Raw genomic sequence first — 21619 nt, 5'->3', positions numbered from 1 at the left:
TCCTCCTCAGAGTAAATCTGGGAAGGCTTTGTGGAAAGCCCCTCCTGCAGGTAGCAGTTGTGCCGGGGCTGCAAAGCCATGCATGGTTTGTTGGTCCACACAAAAATCATAGTTCGTGTTGTTTTTAGAAGGGCATCTCTTAATATCCACATCACCTTGAGGCACAACTATTTCTCTCCGAATCAAGCAGAGGTAAATGGGAGCCAGAATTGATTTAAAGCTCGTCTTAGCTCAGAATTTTCCAGCTTATTTATTGTCTTTCTCCCAAAGCTCTTCTGTGACTCTGGCTATTAAGATTAGGGATGTTTTTGTCAGGGATTGTGTTTATCACAGATTTAAATTTAGCTGAGAACTAATAACATGTGAGGTGTGTCTAGACTTTAATTCTGGGCTGTGCTCGTCAGTAACGCCACACAGATTCTGCTTCATTCATCTATTGCCTCTGCCGATATTTTACTCATCGATACTGCACAGCTCTGGCTCCACCGAGGCTGCAGTGGGGATGACAGTACTGGACCAAAGGTGTTGGAGGTGCAATCCCCTTCCTGCTGGTGGAGAGGCAGGATTGAGCCTGGGGGAAGTTGGCCTGCAGGATCCAGCTCTGCCCCCTCCCCATGCCCAGCAGGGACCAGAACAGAGCAGCACATGCAGGCAGAGCAGAGCTTTTGGCCTAGCACATAAACAAGGCTGGTGCCTGGCACTCTTAATGAGCTGAGTGTTTTCAGTCCTGCTATAATTAAGCCCCTCAGACTGTATTTTGTTTTGCATGCCGTGTTTTGCTGTCTTTGATGGCTTTCTCAGCACGGCTGTGAGAGCAGGAATTGGTTTCTGAGAAAAAAGGCTGCAGGCGAGCTGCCGCTCAGTGACAAGCATGTGGTGGAAGAGCAGCACCCAAGAGCCTCCTGGCCATGGGGAGGGGTGGCAGGGGGACCCACTGGCAGCCCAGCCCCAGCCAGGGCTGCAGCACAAGTCTGGGGAACAAATCCATAGGCAACCTGAGCCATGCCACCTAGGGGCCCATCCTGGCTCCAGGGCACCGACCCCAGCCCCAACCCCACCCCAGCAGCATTTCAGTGGTAGCAGCAGCCCCGCTTGTATCTGCCCAGCACCAGGGAGGTGATGACATGGGAGATGATGGATTGTAAATACACAGCAAATGGCTCCTTGCAGCCTGGTCAGGGCCCAGGCACTCCCACTGGAAACGTTTCCACTGGACTGGGACACGCTGGCCGGGGGCCAGCAGGAGGGAGCTTAGCACCACTGCCAGGGGAGCTTGGCAGGACCAGCTCCCATCCCTGCACCTCTTCACTTCAGGGTAATGTGTTCAGTGTGATCCCCACTGAGCAGCCGCACTGCAGAGGGAGCAGGGAAAGGGGGGTGGAAGAGGCCAGTGAAATGGGAGGAAACCACAGAGGGTTCCCGTGGGAACACTCCAGGCCCTCACAGCCCATGACCGGCTGTGCCAAGGCTAGTGGTTTCCAAGATGGTGGTGGTGGACATTTTTATGGCCAGTCCATCATCTCCCATCCTTCTATCTTAAAAAGAAATTTTGAATAATTTTTTGGGAACAAAAGTCATCCTTGGGTCATATATCTGTATGAAATGATGAACATGAGCAGATGCAATGGCAGGAATGCACAGAACGTGTACCAGCCCCATAAATAGTGCCAGAGCAGTAGTGGACAGGATATACGGTGATGGATACAAACTGAGCCAATGGAAGTAATGGATTAGGTGTGTTCGGCGATAGCCATAAATAGCATTAGTGGGAGCAGTGCAGAGAGTAACATAACAATAGATATAAACACGGGCTGGAGTAGCCTAAGATCTAATATGCAGTATTGATATGATTTGATTCCTCATAACAGCTTGAACAAGGAAATAAATGCAACAAAGGCAGCATGACAGGGAGCATCCGCTTCTGCCAGGCCAGGATGGCTCTGGGCTGGGGCAGAAGCCAGACCATGAGCCCCCAGGAAGGTCTCCCAGCCCTCCCCAGGGACATTAGCAGGAGGTTGGGTCTTTCCCAGCTGACACCAGGCAGCCTCCCCTGTTACCCCAGAGCCCCCCTGGACCTGACTTGAGGCTACAGCTTGCTCTGTAGGCAGTGTCTGCCCAGTTGCTGTTTCTGGGGGGAATGGTTTGGGTCTGCCTTTGCAGGGTGGCATGGTGGGAGGCAAGGAACTGGCCCTGGGGACACACTGAGAGCAGCTGGGGCATGGGGGGGCACAGAGGGAGGGGGCTGGCTCCCGCTGAGCTGTCAGCGTTGCTGACCCCAAGTGGGGTTCCCCCAGATGCTCCACCCCATGCTCAGCTCCTCTGTGTTTGCAAAGCAACCTTTATATTCAGGCTCCATCTACAGGGAACGGAATAATTTCAAGAGCTTAAAATAGGATGTAGATAGATGCGTTTCGTATTAAATTATTTTTTTAAGAGGCCGAGGAAGCTGTCTGACACAGATTCCTCAAGGCCTTCCACTTAAAAGTCTGTGCACGTTCAATCATGAAGTGGAAAGTTGGGGAGTAGGGAGAGAGGGTCTTGAAGCCAAAGGGCTGGATTTCAGCTGGAAAATTAGACCCTCTGCTCTGCATTGGTGGTGCCTTTTGCCTTACCGTCATCTCTGCCAGGACACCAAACCTTTGGCCTTGGCCATGCCCGTTGTTTGCTCACATGCCCCTTGCTCTTTCTCTCCCACTGTTACCTGCAGGTGAGAGATAGGATGGTAGCTGGGGAGGCGAGTATGCGCAGCCCAATCCTGGCCTGCTGGCAGCCGATTCTCCTCCTGATGCTGGGATCCATCCTGTCCGGCTCTGCCACAGGCTGCCCGCCGCGCTGCGAGTGCTCTGCCCAGGAGCGCGCCGTCCTGTGCCACCGCAAGCGATTCATGGTCGTGCCAGAAGGGATCCCCACCGAGACCAGGCTGCTGGACTTGGGCAAGAACCGCATCAAGACACTCAACCAGGATGAATTTGCCAACTACCCTCACCTGGAGGAGCTGGAGCTAAACGAGAATATTATCAGTGCCATTGAACCTGGGGCTTTCAACAACCTCTTCAACCTCAGGACGCTGGGGCTCAGGAGTAACAGACTCAAGCTGATCCCCTTGGGGGTGTTTACTGGACTCAGCAACCTTACCAAGCTAGACATTAGTGAGAACAAAATTGTGATCCTCCTAGACTACATGTTCCAGGACTTGTACAACCTGAAGTCTTTGGAGGTGGGGGACAACGACCTTGTCTACATCTCCCACCGGGCGTTCAGTGGCCTCAACAGCCTGGAGCAGCTGACCCTGGAGAAATGCAACCTGACCTCCATCCCCACGGAGGCCCTGTCTCACCTTCATGGCTTGATCGTGCTGCGGCTGCGCCATCTGAACATCAACACCATTCGGGATTACTCATTCAAGAGGCTGTACCGGCTCAAGGTCCTCGAAATCTCTCACTGGCCCTACCTGGATACTATGACATCCAACTGCCTCTACGGGTTGAACCTGACCTCCTTGTCCATCACCCACTGCAACCTGACGTCCATCCCGTACGTGTCGGTGAGGCACTTGGTTTACCTCCGGTTCCTGAACCTGTCCTATAACCCTATCGTCACCATTGAGGGCTCAATGCTCCATGACCTGCTCAGGCTCCAGGAGATCCAGCTGGTGGGAGGGCAGCTCACCACGGTCGAGCCCTTTGCCTTCCGCGGCCTCAATTACCTGCGCATCCTGAACGTGTCAGGGAACCTGCTGACCACCCTGGAGGAGTCAGCTTTCCACTCAGTCGGCAACCTGGAGACGCTCATCCTCGACAACAACCCCTTAGCCTGCGACTGTCGGCTGCTCTGGGTTTTCCGGCGGCGATGGAGGTTGAACTTCAACAAGCAGCAGCCCACCTGCGCCACCCCTGAGTTTGTCCAGGGCAAGGAGTTCAAGGACTTCCCTGATGTCCTCCTGCCCAACTACTTCACCTGCCGCCGAGCACGAATACGGGACCGAAAACCTCAGCAGATCTTTGTGGATGAAGGCCACACGGTGCATTTTGTCTGCCGGGCAGATGGGGACCCGCCACCCACCATCATGTGGCTCTCTCCCCGGAAGCACCTCATCTCTACCAAAACCAACGGGCGGCTCACTGTCTTCCCTGACGGCACGCTGGAGGTGCGCTACGCCCAGATCCAGGACAATGGCACCTACCTATGCATCGCCAGCAACGCAGGTGGCAACGACACTATGCTGGCCCACCTGCACGTGCGCAGCTACTCCCCAGACTGGCCCCACCAGCCCAACAAGACCTTTGCATTCATCTCCAACCAGCCCAACGAGAGCGATGCCAACAGCACGCGCGCCACCGTGCCTTTCCCCTTTGACATCAAGACTCTCATCATCGCCACCACCATGGGCTTCATCTCCTTCCTGGGCGTCGTGCTCTTCTGTCTGGTGCTCCTCTTCCTGTGGAGCCGGGGGAAAGGCAACACCAAGCACAATATTGAAATCGAGTACGTGCCACGGAAGTCCGATGCGGGCATCAGCTCTGCCGACGCACCGCGCAAGTTCAATATGAAAATGATTTAACCAGGCAACAATTTGCAAATAATAATGGTGTTGTTTTGTTTTTTTAAAAAAAAAGAACAAATGAACAAATAAAAAATAATTAACAAACATTGCTACAAACATACCGACCTCTCTCCTTCCACCGTGCCCCTCTGCCCCTGTCCAAACCCACTGCGCCCGCACTGTCACCACCTCCTTCTCCTCCTCTTCTTCTTTATACCAGGAAAACATTCAGCTGATGTCTTCAGGACTCCTGTGTTTGTAAGGACTTTGTCTGATGGACTCTGGTGTCAGATATAACTCTGAGAGGGGAAAAACAAAGGGGTGGGGGGGAAAAGAAAGAAAAAAGAAATAAAATCAATAAAAAAGTTACGAACTTTCTTCTGTAACTTTGATTTCAATAATTATGGATTTTTATGAAAACTTGAAATAATAAAAAAACCCTATTTCCTATAGATAGTTGGAATGCAAAATCTTGACTTCTTGATCTGTCCAGTTCTGTACCTGGCAAGTGCTTGCTTTCTCGCCTCAGAGGCACTTCCCAGATGCCTTGCCAAGAGCAGCCCCAGGCCAGGGCAAATCTCCCACTGACACCAAAGGCACCTCTCACAGTGTCCTGGGCCCTGCATGGCACCAAAAGGAATCTGACTATTTTTCCTGGTTTTATAGTCAGTTCCCCTGCCCATCCCCAAAGCCTGCAGAGCAGGGCCATGGCTCTGCTGTCTATAAGCAGTATGGAGCAGGGCTGTGCTTTCCTGCCCTCTGTGTGGGAGGAGGGTGCAGAGCCCCGTTGCAGGGCAGGTGGCAGCTGGCCCTGCCTGTGGTCTCCAGGCTGGGAGCCAGTGGGGCTGGGCTTTGCCTGGGCAGGGCTGGGGATCCCACTGCTGCTTACATGGGGAGAGGATCTTCTGCCAGCATTTGCAGCAGTACCATGGTGTCTCCTCTCCTATAGGGGACAGGCTGGCTCCTGTGCTCTGCACAGCTGTCCCCATGGGCAGGGATGTGGCACATCCATTGGCAGCACCCACTTGGGTGCCTCCAGCAACTGGTACCCTGCAGCTAGAGCAGCTCCAGCACTGCTCCCCACCTGCCTGTAATTCAAGACCTGATCACTGGCAGCCAGACTCTCAGGCACATCGAAGGGAATTCAGCTTCCAGGCTCACAGGAGACCTTGTCTGAAAATAGAATTACATAGGTCTATAAACACAAGCATAGGCTGAGGCAGAGACCAGGCACAGGCTGTGACACACTGTCGGCCCTTGTCTGGCACCAGTGTGCCCATCACCATGGGGTCTGGTCACAGCAACATCCTTCCTTTGCTCAGCTCTGGGACTTGGATCAGGTCTGGAACGTCTGTGTTGCCTCATGGAACCTTGAAATGGGTTGGGTTGAAAGAGACCTTAAGGACCATCTTATCTCCACAAGAAAAGGGGAGCAGTGGGAGTTAAATTGGCCACTGGGTTTCCTGGGCTGGAAGCACAAAACATCCTCGCAAATGGTGGCAGTATGGGCACTAAAGGCGTTTATAATCCTTACTGAATCAGCAGGTGCTTCCCAACCTTCCCAGCTGCCACCAGGAGGGTGGCACCACACTGACCCCTGTGGCGCACCCAGCCTCGGTGGCACCTCTGAGGCAGATGAGCTGAGATTCACATTCTTAATTTGTAAGGCACCTAAGGAGTCTCCAGGGATCAAAGTCACTACAAGATGATAAAATATAAGTGCCAGGAACCTGGAACCCCAACAGGGGAAAGAATGGATTTGCTTTTCCTCGAGCAGCGTGCCAACCGAGAAGAACCAACGTGAAGCATCTGTGCTGGTGGGGAGAGGGAATTTTTGCTGATTTCAGCTTTCTTTTCATCTTCAAACAAAACGCCTTGTGTTTCTTTCTCCACAGCAGGTTTCAGAAGCTTTGATTTGTTCTTTTCTCATCTCTAATGCATCTTTCCTTTATAACTTTGAAACCAATACATTTTTTAAAAGCCTTTGGCTTTTGGTTTGCTTTTTAAAAGAGCCAAAGCAAAATGCTCTTTATGAGATTCCCCTTCCACCAGTGTTTAACCAACATTTCCAGCGAGCTAAACACAAAACCACAAACAGCAACACACAAACTAGGGGTGAAGCTGAAGGCAGGCTCCAGGGACTGCAGATCCTGCTCCAGGGGCTCAGAGCAGCGCTCCCCTGGGAGAGGCAGAGGTGCACAGGGGCCTCAGCCCTTGGAGGACAATGCCAAGTCAAGTGGAGCCAAGCAAGAACTTCAGGCACAGAAAGCTCAGTCTGAGCCTGGTTGCCAGAACTGACATGAACTCAACCAGTTGCTCGGCAGAGAGGTGGAGGGGGATCTCCATGACCCTGGACAGCTACAGGCACTGGCCAATCAAAAGAGATCCTTAATTGGTTCCAGTTATCCCTTTTAATGCTGTAATGAAAAGAGTTAATTCAACACACATAGATTTAAAAAAATACTAATAACCAAGTCAAATGAGGAATTTGCAGCACATTACAGAGCCCCAGCAATCAAAGGGAGGAACCAAGTTTTTCACTGTCAAAAAAGGTTAAAAAAGAAAAGGAGAGAGCAAATTATTTCTTTTCCATAGAACATCTCAGGAATTTTCCCGGCCCAGCCCTGCCACACAGCCCCACACCTGTCCCCAGCCCCACCACCTCTGCTGCCGGAAAGCCTCCTGGGAGACGCCACACTGCTACTCTAAATCCCAAGCTGCAGCTCAAATCCCTCATTAGTGAGTGTGCCCGATGCCTGTGTACTGTTGCCTGCCACACACTTTGTTACCCACACTGATTTTTTAATCTTCCATGCTTTGTGAACTGGATAATTTTTTTTCCAGTCACCATGTGATTGAAGCAGATGGATGGAGCAGAAGAAAAGCATCTTGGAGTGGCCAGCAACTCAGCTCAGCCATTTTCATAGCTGGTAAAAATGAGAAAAAACCCAAATCCAAATAATAGACTCTCCTCCTCTCCTTTGCTGAGATTTAGTCTGTTTCCATTGCAGTTTAATCAGGGGTGAGAAAGCAGAGGCTGGTTCCAGTACTGCTCATCAGGGAACCATGGCCCATGTGTCAGAGCCAGACAGCAGTTTTCACTTGTTTCTTTTGAATCACAATAAATACAAAGCACTTTATAAAACAGTTTAAAAGAGGTAGCAAAAAACCCAGGGAAAGTTGTGCTTAGGGCATGGAGGGCAAACATGCCTTACCTCCTCCGCTTCCTAGACTGGGAGTCCCATGGGGATCTCCATGACAGGCAGCGTGTGTGGGACACAGCAGGGAGGAGGATGAGGAGTTAATCAGCACTTCCAGCCTGGAAACATCACCCACCCCAGGCCCTTCCCTCCCCACCAGCTCCACGTGTTCCTCCACTGCCAGGGCCCATGGCTCGCAGGTGCCTGGCAGGCAGGTGTCAACTCTCCCTTCTGCCTCTGAGGCAGGAACAGGGTTATGAGCACCCTGCAGGACAGATATTTACACCCACCAACTCCCTGATTCTCCTCATCCATCCCTGTACCCACTCAGCTCCTCTCCATGGACCACCAGAGGTACACAAAGCATATAGAGGGGTAAGGGTGACCAGAGAAGAGGGGGTCAGGCTGGCCTTTCACCCTCCTGTGCCATACAGCCCCACAGCTCTGCCTACAGCCCCTCTGCTCTCTGCCTGCAGCTCCCCAGCTCTGCCCACAGCCCCCTGGCTCTCTGCCTGGGCTTGCTGCCTTCCCCTGCTTCTATCAGGCCTTATCACACTTAATTTTACTCCTCCTCTCACTAACTGCCCTCTCTCTCTTATCTCTGCTTCAGAGCCAATATTTTACTCTCTCCCTCTTTTCTTCCTTATCACTCTCTTTTTTTTTTTTTTTTTTTTTTAAATACTTTCTGCGTTCTGTGCTGCTCCCTCACTCTCCTGCCATTTCTCTCTGTCAAGAGCTCTCCTCTCTCCACCACGGCTGTGCTTCCTGCAGTCCCCTCTGCACACACGTTTCTCCCTCACATTTTTGCCTTCCTCCTCCCCTGGCAGGGTCTCATCCTGCTTCCACCACAGTGAGCAGCACACAGAGAGGTGGTTGGAAAAAGATCTTTGAACTTTGATTCCCTTTTCTCTTTTCTCCCTTCCCTCTCTTCCCCCATCTCCTGGCCTTGTCCCTCTTTTTCCACCTCCACATGGGCTCTCCAGCCCTACCCAGCCGGTTTGCCATGAGACAGGGCAGGGACTTTGCAGTACAATCCCTGCTTCCAGGTTTTTGCAGGACACAGCAGAGGAGAAGGGATTTGAGGTGCAGGGGCTCAATGCCCCAGAGGAGATGGCTGGGGAAGCAGCCCTGCTTCCCCTCTCCCTGGCCCTGCCAAGGTACACATAGCTCCTTCAAGAAAAAGCCTGCTGCTTTCTTCTCTTCTTCCTGAATCTGTATCTGCATACTTATGATAGATTTACTGTGATTCTATCAGTTTATGATTAAAACCCATAAATTTTACTAGGCCTTTTTCTTATTTTCCATAATCCTCAGGATTCAAGGCAATCAAATTTTAACTGGAAAGCATGGGCTGTGCAGTTAGTCCCAGTGTAATGGGGAAGGGTTCATTTCCCAATCCACCCCCATTACTGGTGGTACTAAAGAAATACTGTCCTGTGAAAGAGATTTTTCCTCAATTCCCTTTAAAACAATGTCCTTACCTGAGAAAAGGATTAGAGAGGAACAGCACAAAACTTTGACTAAAACACAGTGTGCTCTGCCACTGTGTTTTTTTCCCATCCTGAGGTTTCCAATCAGAGTTTCCCTGCAGATTTGGGTGGGTGCTGAGGGTCTCAGGGTGACCAGCCTGCAGTGAACAGGGTGGCAGGTGTGGGTCCCTGTCCGCTGCTCCATCTCAGCTCCCATCACCAGGCAGTGGGTAGCTCCAGCCCCTCTGGAGGTTTCGTCATGTGCCTGTTACGATCCAGGTAATGAGACGTTTCATTCAAATGAGCAAATTTATTCCAGTGGCACTTTAATAACAAAATCAATTAAACTACACTTCCCAGCAGGGCTTTATCATATACTATAGCTACAGCATATTGCCTGGATTTACTAAATTCTCTCCCTGAAATAAAGTGCAAAGTTTAGAAGACAGATGACACCATTTGCAGCACTAGTAGGATAATACCCTAATAAATCCATGGCCACCTAGGCACTTCAGAGTTGTCACACACTGCACTCAGTGGCCACTGGGAACTTCCCAGTGACAGCGAGAACTGGAATGAGACCTTTGTGCTCCAGGGGCTCACAGTGCAGATGTAGGGAGTGTGGGCTCTGGAGCACAGACCTGTGTCAGAGCAACAAGGCATCCACACACACAGACCAGCCAGAGCAGAATGCCTACTTGGGAACATCGTGGACCTGGGTATCAGTGCAGACTACCTTATCTGTGGTGGCTGTCTCTGAAAGAAGTGGCTCTGACCAGGCAGAACGGTGAGCATCCAGCTTGGACACCAGGCTGGCCTCTCCCAGCAAAGCTCTTCACCACCAAGCTAGCAAAGAGATGGGACAGTCAGGAAAGGTTGCTGGTCCTGCAGGCAGCATTCTGGGAAAGGCAGCTGACCAAGGAAGCACCCACATAAGGAGGCAGTTGCTGCCCTGCCCAGTGCTGTGCTCCCCTCCAGGCAGGATCCCACCCCTGAACCCTGCCCCGGGCCATCCCTCTGACTCCCTCCCCATCTCCATCCCCCTCAATTACCGCCTGCCGCTTCATCGCTGTTTCCCGTATCGTCACACTCCAGCAGCTTGCCTGACACGAGATTATGGCTCTTCCATCCTCCATCATCCTCCCAGACCATCATGCATCAGCTCTCCAAACCCTGCCCTGCTCTCAGCTACTCCCGTCTGCCAGTCAGCCATTTCCCACCAGCTCTCTTCTCCTCATCATCCTTTCAGCTTGTGCTTCCAAAGCCTATCAGTGTTCCCCAGCCTTGAGTGCTGCAAAACTAATTAGCTCACTACAAAGATTGAGGAATAATTAGGGACTCCACTGAAAGCACAAAACTAGGGCATCTCGCCTTAAATAAACGCGAGCGAGTGTCTCTGCGCTCCGCTGACGGCCGCGATTGCTTCAGGCAGATGATTACTCTCACACTCCAGGCATGTTCACCAGAGATGCCTCTGCCTCCATCTTCCCCTTGAGGCAGGTGCTTTCTGGGTTTTTTGGCTCATGTCCCTGCACCTAAAGCCAGCTCCTCCCCAAATCTCCACAGCTAGCCAGGCACCAAAGCAAGCAGGCAGCATTCCTGGAGATGCTGGTGCTGCCTCCTCAACAGTGCACCATCTCCATCTCTCTGGGGGAAAGCTAGAACCAAGCATGGAAAATAACAAGAAAAACATTTGCGGTTTCTTTTTCAGTTGCCTCTGCTGGGTAGAAGAGAGGCTAAAACAGCCTTTCCCTTGGGAAGCTCCACTGTGATGGGCAGGAGCCTGTCCTGCTCCATACTGGAGCCCTTAAAAACCAGGGTGATACAAGAGGAAGATTTGGGGGCTGCACAGGTTCTTCTTCCTCATACACAGACCATGCTCGGGACTCCCCATGTGAGCACAAAGAAGTCCCTGGTGACACACACCCTCCAAGGAAATCCCCCTTCCTTCCTGCCTCCACCAGGTAATGAGCAGGAGATGGAGTTGAAGGTAGCCCAGACTGAGGTGTCCCTGACCTTCAGCACTCACTCATCTCCAGGCACTGTGAACCATCCCTCCTCTGGTCATTGTCCGTACCTGAGGAGCTACACAGAGTTTCGGCACTTACTAATGGTATTTAATAACAACCTGGCACTCAGCCCCTGCATCTCACCCAGAGACCTAAGGCAGCCTGATAATGTCCTCGGCCATTTGCGGAGGAGCAGGGGAAGGTGCAGCGGGACATGGGGAGACAAGCCTTGCTTTAAGCCCTTCGGAAGAGCCTCTCCAGTTCCTGCTCCCTTTGAACCTGCTCAATGCAAGCTGACCGTCCCCCTCCTGCCCTCGCCTTTGGTCAGGAATGCTGGTGGCCACAGTGGAAAAGGACAAGTTCTCTCCTTAGGGACCAACCACCGAAGTACCTCATGGACATTCTGGTACTTCACACAGAGCCGCAACCCCTTCCATCAGAGGCCTTATGGCCTCGTGGGTTTGGTTTGTTCTTCTTAGGGTTTTCTAGTGCCTCAGATCCCCAGCCACAGAAGGGGGCAGGGAAGGAGAAGTGGGAAGAGAGTCCTAACTTGGTAGCCTACACCAACCCTCATCTGATTGCATTCTGTAATGTACTCATGCCCCTGCCTGCAGCAGGAACTGTGGCAGTGGGTGCCACTCCCAGATCCTGCTTGCTGCCACCAGCGAGGTGCATTTATACTCAGCACACCCAGCACTGTGCACATAAAATTACACTGCAAATGCAGCTCTCTCTTTTCTCCAGCCCTGAAGGGTTAAGGATTTGCAGAGAGCAGGTGAAGTCAGGCAGTACAGGCAGGGCTGGATATGCTGTATCTGCACCCTCAGATGGACTGAGCAGCTGCTCCCTTCTCCTGGGTGGCTGCTTAAAGGGACAATGCCAAGGTCGATTAGACCCAACCCTGGACCTACCTTTTCTCTTTTCTTTTTCCCAGGGCTCACAAGTGTTGACTATTCAAACAGATGAGAATTCAGGACAAAAAGCAAGAGAGCTTCAAACACCTTCATCTAAGAACCCTTCCCAGGCTGGCTGGCAAGGCAGCTCAGCATTGCCTGCTCCACAACAGCTCACTGGCCCACTGCAACCTGCTCCACAAACCACAGGGGAGGAGACCCAGAGCTTTTAAAATTCCCCTGCTTCTCTCTCTGTGTACCAGGATAGCATGTTTTCACACCCACTGAGTCTGCTCACAGCATGTAAATCCTCTGTGTCAGAGTCAATTTTGGGATAAAACCTCCACCTATGCCATCTTAAAACAGGCTGAGAACAGAGGCAGGGCCAGGCTGTTTGCTCTGGAGCAAAGCCCCTTGGTTCTGCACCAGAGGAGTCCCTGGGCATTGCTCCAGCCTAGCAGAGGGCTGCCACCAGGCAGAAAGTTGCAGGAGTGGATGGGGAATGGGCTGCAGGCCTTCTAGCCCCCTCCATAGCAAACCCCTCTGACAGGATACTCTTGAAGCCAAACCGCCAGTGTCTCCACATTCCTGGTGGCTCCAGGTACAGGTGACTGAGCATCCAGCAAGGTTGTGCTGTCAGGACCCCAGCAACAGCACCAAAGCTGAGAGCATTCTTCAAAAGCAGAAGCGTGATGAGGAAGAACATAAAATCACCTTAGACAAACAATCTTGCCCAGTAACAGAAGGATCCTGCTCTGGCATCTTTCAAGGAGAATGAGAAATGCCCTGAAAGTCTGGGATGGGTTGGGATCTGTGTGGAACCAGAGGTTTCTTCTGGCACAAGGCCCTCACAGATGGATGCTCAAGGCAGCAAACAGACAGACATCTTTATCCTAGAGTGCAAGTGGAGCCGTTCTTGTCTTTCAAACACACACCTAATCATTTTTAAGATCTCTGCATCAGAACTATCTTTTTGATAAAACTAATCACAGGCTTAAATTACAGATAAATACCCGATATTAAAAGAACAGTTTGAAAGGGAGGAAAGGGGTAGTTTAACGGTGCTCATTTTCCCTGCTTTTCTCTAGCACACATCTTGGGCTATTTAACTGTAGAGCTTATGGAGCTTCATTCTGACAGCTCTCCTTTCTTTCAGATGTGGCTTCTGCAAATGTTTCCGCCAGTTTCTTTGCCCGCTCTGCCTCTGTTAGCCAAATTATTGCAGCAGTCACTGTATCTCCAGCTGAGCCTAAGAAGCAGGCATGCTAAGAGCTGTATGAACACACACAAAGGAATCAACCTGGTGCTTAGAAGGCTGGACCCAAAAGCATCTACACAGGGAATGAGGGACTCACAGGTGCCTGTGAAGGATCTGGGCTATAATAGCTCAACAAAGAAGAGGAGCTAAAAAAATAAATCAAAGCTGCAAGAGGCTCAAGAGGCCGGCTGAGGACAGAGGTCTGTGCCCACAGCTCTGCCGGCCCTTGTGCTGCCAGCCAAAGGGATGGAGCTGCTGTTCGGCTGGCAGGAATGATCCAGCTTTAGGTGCTTTTAAGCACAGCACAATCCAGGCTCACACTGGCTTCTTCTGCTCTGCAGGGAACAATGGCTTTGATCAACAGAAGATTGCCGAGTTAATTGTAATGATATTCTAATAAAGCTGGGGAGATTAATTACAGCTCTTTATCAGTGCTGGCCCTCTGCCAAGGGTTGGCAAAATTGTTTGCCTCTGTTTCTTGTCATTTGAATTTAGGAGAAGAAAGGAGGAAGTTGGGCGCCTTGTTTTCCTGCAGCAATCAGGAGTGTGGCCTTGTGCCCTGCTCACGCTCACAGCTCGCTGTGCTGGTGGAAGGGAGCGGGGGGGCACACAAGGAAAGCAAATGGAGAGTGACAGAGCAAACCAATTAGACATGATGCAGCACAATTACACTCCTAGTCAATAAGTGGGCTGGTGCAGAGAAGCACAAAGGATGACGTGCAGACCACAGACGTTGTTCCACAGTGGGCAAAGCCGAGGCATGCTACACCTTCACAGGCTGGGGAAGACAGGACACACACACAGTGCTTGCCAGTAGGGCTCACAGGAGCAGTGCTGACATCAGGCAGAAAAGCCTCATGGCCTTCATTCTTGCTCATACCACACCAGCACAGCAAAGAGAGTGTCCACAGAGCAGCCAGAGCCCTGCTAAGTAGCCTTGGGGAACATGAGACTCAAACCTTCCTATTTCATGTGACAAATAGCTCTTCCTTCCAGGGAAGATTTAGCAGTACCCAGGCAGGTGAGAGACAGACCTGCAGAGGAATGATCCGGGCTGGAAGGCAGCAGATCAATCAGGCAGAGCTGCCTGTCTCGCTCATGGAGAAGGGTCAAGAGGCCTTCCCTTCATCTGGCCAGCATGAGATGTGCTGGTGGAACAGGCTGTGAGTGAAACCAGGGAAGGAAGCATGCTCCTCACACAAACCAGAGAGCCGAGAATTAAAATAATACCACTTGTTTTTCAGCAGGTGATACAGCAGTACCAGAAACTTCCTACTGATGGGTCAGGGCTTGCAGCTTTGAGGAGGAAATATGTCACCATCTAACCCATGCCTCCTCCAAGGGCACCTAGGACACGCAGCTAATCCAGAGGTATCTCCCTGGACAGCTCTAGGAATTGCCCTAGTAGCATTGCTACTGCTTGTGAACCATGAAAACAGATAGGAGTCTAGATTAAGATTTTAAGTATTATTCCTGCCAAACGGAATGTATCCAGATTTTATGCACCTGAGACATGCTCAGGCAGGACCAGCCATGCAGGGTCCCTGCTCTCCCTGGGCAGTGGGGCTGGCATGTGGCATTCATCCAGGCTGAAAATTTGGCAAGAGCAGGCAGGGAGCACCAACTTCCATGTGCAACATGACCACTGACAACCTCTGGCTGCTATTCCAAGTCCACTGAGCTCTTCTTGCCTGTGGAAGGACAAGAACATGACAGCAACATCCTCTCCGTGCTAAACCAGAGGACTCAGAGCAAGGTCACAACAGCCTAAGAGCAGGGTCTGTGTTTTGTACCATCGTCCTGATAACAATCCAGATAATTCTGTAGGGTTTTCAATGACCCATAAAACTCTCACACCCGAAATGCTCCAACTGAGAGGAAAAATTGCTGATCTAAATACTTTTTTCCTGGAACATGACAGAAACAATTACTCATTTAGGCTTTTATAAAGACTATTGAGTTTGGTAAAATGTCGCCCCAGGGGCAAAATAATGGGGGGAAAAAAGTTTCAAAAACATTTAAAAGCACTACTTTTTTTTTTTTTTTTTTAGATAAAGAAACTCTGTTTTTTCTATTTCAGAACAAATCCTTACCCCGAATCTGAGTTTATCTTAAATACAAAGAAACAAACAAAACATTAGGAGAACCTTAACCAAGATGAACAACACCAGAAAGCAAAGTGTTGTAGAACCTTCCATCCCAAGAAAATTTGTCCTTTTATACAGATTCTGGGTGACCAAAGTATTTCAGCAGCTTAAGACATTCCTTACAAAGAAAATCTAATTTCCAGCTGCCTGGAGCCATTATCCCTGCCTGCAATGGGTCTGGTACCGGTCCCTCTCAGAGGGCCAGGGACAGCACCACCGCTCTGGCATGCACTACCCAAGATTCCCCATAAATAAAATCATCGGCATCAGCTCCCGTGTTCATTTCACAGGCGGCTGCTCTGCTGACAGGTTTCACACGCTGCTACTGTGTCTTGTCAGCTTTATACTCTCAGGCCAACGCCAGCTCACCAGCTCTGATGTATATACATAAAAATAAACAGCTCAGAAACCCCAATAAAGTGACAGATAACATAATGGGACCTGGCTTCAGAAAATAAGCTTGTTTATGGAACCTCCGTGCCTCCAAATTTGATTTATGCCACACGGGCTGCCTCTTGGCAAGGGTTTGGGGAGCAGGGCTTGCTCGTGCTCACTTCCCACGGGCAGTGAGGGGACAGTCATTGGTTAAGAGCTGCCTTTAGGGCTCCTGCTCTAAGACTGGCAGCATCAGTGTCGGGAGCAGAGAGCAGAGCTTCCCACAGGATTTGGTTGCTGTGATCTTCCTCCAGCTCCTACAGGTGCTCTGCATTTTTCCCAGAGGCTGCCTCCATCAGGTCCAGTACCTTCCCACCTCAGGGAAGCTCTGCTTATCCTCTCTGACCCTCTTACCTCCCCTCCTTGTGCTTTCTGGGCTTGCCCACGCTGTCTGCAAGATGGAGGTAGCTGGTAAGAGCTCAGGGCTCCAGCAGCTGACAGAGCATATGAAGTTAAACCAGACAGCGCCTAAAGGAGACCATGTGGGCTTCAAAGGGGAGAGCTCCTGATGGCACAAGTAGGTTCTCCTGGTAGCCTCTTTGCTCTGGGCTGCAGATGGTCCTTATTCAATCTCTTTTCTCAAAGAGCTTCCTTGCAAACAGGGATAATCCTTCATTTGATGTTTGCTCCCTTGGATATCGCTGTTCACAGCAAGCACTGCAATTTGTGTTTATTCTTGCCAAGCCATGTTTATTCTTGAGCCGCTTTGATTGTTACAGTGAAGGCTGGGACAGCTCTTTCAGTCAAAGTGCCTGTTTCCAGGGGGCTAATAATGAGAGGCTGTCAGTCTGGAGGCACAAGGGAAAAGATCGCAGCCCCTCCTCTTTCAGCAATCAATCAGCCTCTGCCAGACCCCACGCTTTGCTCTTCTCAGTCTTTGATATGCAGCTGGGACATCCTTCGCTCCTGCCTCAAGTGGAGGTGCCAATGGGACGCCAGCCCCAGCACCATTCCTGCAGAGGAGCACGGAGACTCCCAGGAAAAGCCACACAGATGCGGTGTATAAATGCCATGAGACCTGGGGGTTCGGGCAGCCCTGTGCCACATGCCTGGTGTCAGGTGAGCCCAGCAGAACCTGCCTGGTGCAGCTGGACTGCTGGGACAGACACACCAGAGCTCCTGGTGATGTCATGATGATTTTTTGCCTTTTCTTTTATACCTTTTTACAACTTCTGTATTCTTAGTGCTTTTTGCCTACATTCTTGGACTTGTCTGTTCAGCTAGGAGACTAAACATTTGAGAAGCTTTGTAGTTAGGGATCAGTGTGCTCCAGACCCCAAGGTCCTCTCCAGAACACATTCTGTAAACTAAGATAGAGCCAGCCAGGGGAAGGTTCCGGGGGGGGGGGGGCAGGGGGGCTCATTCAAGCCTCTCATTGGGGAATCTTTGATCAATGTACTAATTAGTAAGACCTCTAATGTTATACCAGATCTTTTGGGGTGGGCATTGTGGTGTGCATTTCGGTGCATTCGACCTGGATGTAGTGCACCTAAGGATCCTTAAAATAAATATTAAGGTAAAATCCCTTTTCCCCTTCTAACCATGTTTGACTCTTGATTTTAAGACCAGGGAAAGGCATCACTGGCCCAGCAGAGCATTTCAGAGCAACCCACGGGCACAGAGTTCCCGCTGCAGGGGGTGGGTCATGGTAGCTCACTGCCATGTTCTACCCCACAACTGGTACACCCTGTCACTGCGCTCCTGTCCAGCTCCTAGGCTCCTACATGCAGAGCAAACCCCTGGCTAACTGCTGCCAAGCATGGACCACACCTGGAGAGGAAGAATTCCCCTGCAAGATGCAGGATCACACATACAGATCTGCCACAGCACAGCAAGGGGACCTCTGGCTTGTGTGACAATCACATGGCTCCCCATCTCCTTGTTCCAATCTCCAGGCCCTCATCCCATTCAGATTTTAATCAAACCTTACATTATTGCTGTCATTTGTCTGGGGCTTACAACTAAGGAGGGCTGCGGGGGAGGCTTCCCCTCAAATTAAATAATTAAAATGTTTTTCTCAGGCTAAATAATTTTAATTTCCCCCCCCCAGCAGACCAGTAGCTATAAATATTTAATACATTGCTTGCTTCACTGTATCCAGTGTGTTGCCATTTTAGAAATCATTTTACTGCATGTATGTTTCTTCTTTTAATTACTGTTGCCCAGTATCAGACCACTTCAATAAATAATCAAAGGCAGGGGGGAGATGGGGCAGCCAGGATGCTTCAGGAGAGGTGGGCTGAGCTAACTGCATGGAGAAGTAGGAATGGAAAGAAGGGATGCATCCCGTCCTGGCAGCCACCCTTGCTCCTGCTTGGTGCTGACCCCCACCTCAATGCTACAATCCTGGCAGCTGATTTGGGGTTACTGAAATGTTGCCTCTGGAACAGACACGGTGCTTATCCAGCTCCAGTGCAGAGATCCATCCTGCCAATCCCTCCCTGGCAGGGGCCAGCAGGGAATGCCAGGGGACGGGTGTGAAAGCCGGCCAAGCGTGCACTGATACCTCCCCAGGACGCTCCTCCAGCTGCCGGCAATCTGCGGCTGACGGACTTCCTGAGTTAGGCATCCTATCTCTCCTTTAAAAGCCCTCAATGGATTTATTTTTATTTTCTTCCAGGAATTTCTCTAATTACAAGGATAGCCCGAGCGCTTCTTAACTGTTCTCTGTCCAAACCAGCCACTGATTTCCAGGTAGAAGTGCCCTCCATGCCTGCAGTCATAGGTGAGGTCCTGGTGATGCTGGGTGCAGCAAGGGGGGATATGTGGGAGCAGAGGTCAGAAACCGACCCCCCATGCTATTGGAAGTTGGAAAGCTGGGAGCTCCAGCCCTTCACTGCATGGCCAGATCCTTCTGTCCCCACAGCCACCAGCTCACAGCCCCAGCAGCCTGGCAAGGAGAGAGTTATCAGCTCCCGCAGCCGCCACTGCAGCCAGCCTGGTGAATGGCATTAGCAAAAATGAATAGGAATACAACATGAAGCTAATAGGATCTGAGGGGAGCTCCTTAGACAAGTTGATTTCCAAATTGGACTGACTTTAACCTCACATAAATAAAAATGAACACTTATAAAATACGGTGGAAAAATCCATAAGGGCAGATGAAGGCACTGATGCGTTTTTCTCTCCCTCCTGCACTTGCAGTACAGAGTGGGGCTCTATGTGCTGCTCAGGATCACCCTGACCCTGCTCCAGATTAGTCCAGGTAGGTTGTGTCTGGAGCCAGACTCGGTCTGCAACAGCAAATGCTGCCCTGAGGTGTACAGGGAGGTTCACCAGCAAGGTTCAGGACCAGGAAAGCTCTCCTGGGCCAGCACCAAGCACAATGGAGCAGACCTCAAGCAAGATGGGGCAGGGGCTCAGCCTGCCTCACATCAGCACTGAGCTGTACAAACCCAGCTTCCATACCCTGGGTGCCAGAAAAGGTCCCTCTCCAGTATCTGGACACTGCTTTTCACTAAATCTGGAAGGACATAACATCTCCACCCAGCCTGCCAAACTCAGCTTGAATTCACCACTGCTTCCGTAACGCATGGCAGCAGGACAGGCACACATCACACAGGCACAAAGCCAGGAGGGTCTCACGAGCTTTCATTTCTTCAGGCAAACACAGCTAAAAAAAGGTCCTGCCCCAAAGGTCTTTAGCCTAAGCAGGTAATGGAAGAACAGCAAGGGAAAACAGGGTCACTGCCTGACAGACAGGTGGTTCCCACACTTGTGCCCAAGCCATTGTCACCAATTTGGGACAGAAGCTGGCAAATGAGGGGTGAAGGGCAGGGACACATTTCTGTGGGGTGCCTCTGGGAGCTCCTCTTGCAGCAAGAGGCACTGGAGCAGAAAGCAGAGAGCTGGGACACAATGGCAAGTGCTGGCAGGGGCTGTCACCGGAGGCTGAGTGACAGTGAGAAACCACGTGTAGAGAGGGACTACGAGGTTAACAGCAAAGAAAGCTGTGAAAGGGCTGGAGAGCAGAGACAGGTAACTGCTGTTTGCCAGCAGGAACCAGCAAAAGCAAGTAAAGCATGGGTGACACGAGCAAAATGACAGGCACAGAAAATGATCCTTGCAGCAGAGCTCTGAACAGGCAGGAGTAGGAGAAGATTGCATTTGTCAAGGCCAGAGAAAAGGATGTTGAAGGAATTGAGCCGTGAGATGATGACACTCTGGATGAGAGTTTTAGCTGTACCTTAGCAACCTGAGGTGAGGGAACAAGGCAGGCCAGCACAGCCCCCTCCACAGGCAACGCTGAACTGGCCATTGGAGCGGGGGAACCCTCAAGAACCCATGGGGTGCTTGCACATGGATGCTGAGATCCCAGTCCAGGCAGAAGATGGGTTCTGGGGAGCCCTTCTGAACCAAATCATCTGCTGGCATTATAAAGGTCTTCAGAAAGACAAGGCAAATGAAGAGATAGACAGAAAACCAGGAAAGACGATCTGGGTTGCCAAGGGAGGACAGGTCTTCAAGAGGACTGCAGGATAAGGGAAATGTTTTGCCAGTTTGGAGCTGTTGCCAAGGAGAGCTTATCAGCATCAGGGAAAGCAGGGCACAGGGCCAGCCCTGCACTGGAACCAGAGGACCAGAAATGGCCAGCAGTCACTGACAGCACATCCAAAAACCTACAGGAATTGGGGGGAAGAGAGGTGTGTGTGAGAGCTGATGGGGTGTAAGGTAAAAGGGAAACAAAAACAGGCCTGTCTAGGAAGGGAAGATCAAAAGGGAAAGAGGTAGGGAATCCCAATGAATGGAAAAAGTCACTGCATCCCCTCTGCAAGCTCAGCCAAGCCTCCCACAGGGACCAGGTGAGAGGCATCAGGAGCTAAAGCCCTAAACCAGCCAGCTCTGAAATGCTGATTACAGCAGCAGCTCCCCTATAAAAAGAGGTCTGGCATCCTGAATATAATGTGGGCAATAACAAAGAGGAGCAGCCTTAAATATCCATTTCCTCCACATAAATCACACAGTCTGTAACTCTGGCATTACATGCAAATATTTACAGGGCAGAGAATCTACAAAAGATAAACAACTTCTAGGCTGCTTGGGACAGAGACGAGGAGTTCAGAGACAAGCCCCTCTTGCCCAATATAAGCAAGGTTCCTGGAAAAGAGGGATGGGTCCAGGGACTTGGGAAACCAGCTGACACTTGGGGCCACATGCCCCTCTGAAAACACAGGCACTCATTTGGTGCTTGTGAGATCTTTCCTCTGCTGCCACAGGCCAGCTTGAAGCTGGTTGCATGCAGGACCTGATGTTCACAGTGGGCTTTGCTGACAGCCAGGGGGTGACCTCAGCTCCTGCCCAGGAGATAACCTGGGGATGATGGAGGAACCAGGGTCCAGCAGCTGGAGGTCTGTGCTCACCCATGAAAGCCAGGCTTGGTCAACCCACCACCATGCCTATACCAGCAGGTTTCAGCTGATGGAGAGGGCAAACATCTCAGCTTCACAGGTGTTGCACTGGTTAGGAGTGTCCCTGCCTCCAGCCTCCCTGGCACTACCTGAACACATCTTTGAGAAACACTTCGTTGCCAGACAACACCAACCCCAAGGAACCAGTCTCAAAGCTGTGAGCAGCCCTGGCAGCTGGGAAAGCAGGGCTTTCACACAACAGCTGCAGTGTTTCTAAGAGAATATAGTGCATGATTCTGGATCCATAAAAAAATGCA

General features: G+C 51.0%; 1 protein-coding gene across 5 annotated transcripts in view; it reads left to right on the top strand.

The window, feature by feature from the left end:
- The window catches only part of LINGO1 (leucine rich repeat and Ig domain containing 1), a 153782-nt gene extending 148769 nt beyond the window's left edge, over positions 1-5013 (top strand). For all 5 annotated transcript variants that reach the window (XM_039557693.1, XM_019293568.2, XM_019293569.3 and 2 more), the window contains one exon: positions 2708-5013. In XM_039557693.1, the coding sequence (XP_039413627.1) occupies positions 2720-4561 (1842 nt within the window). In that variant the 5' untranslated portion in view covers positions 2708-2719 and the 3' untranslated portion in view covers positions 4562-5013. The remainder of the gene's footprint in view (positions 1-2707) is intronic.
- The last annotated feature ends 16606 nt before the right edge of the window (positions 5014-21619 follow it).

Source organism: Corvus cornix, chromosome 10 (genome assembly GCF_000738735.6).
Source record: "Corvus cornix cornix isolate S_Up_H32 chromosome 10, ASM73873v5, whole genome shotgun sequence".
NCBI classification, from domain to species: Eukaryota; Metazoa; Chordata; class Aves; order Passeriformes; family Corvidae; genus Corvus; species Corvus cornix.
The sequence above is the reverse complement of the archived record's forward strand: the minus strand, read 5'-3'. Positions and strand labels throughout refer to the sequence as shown.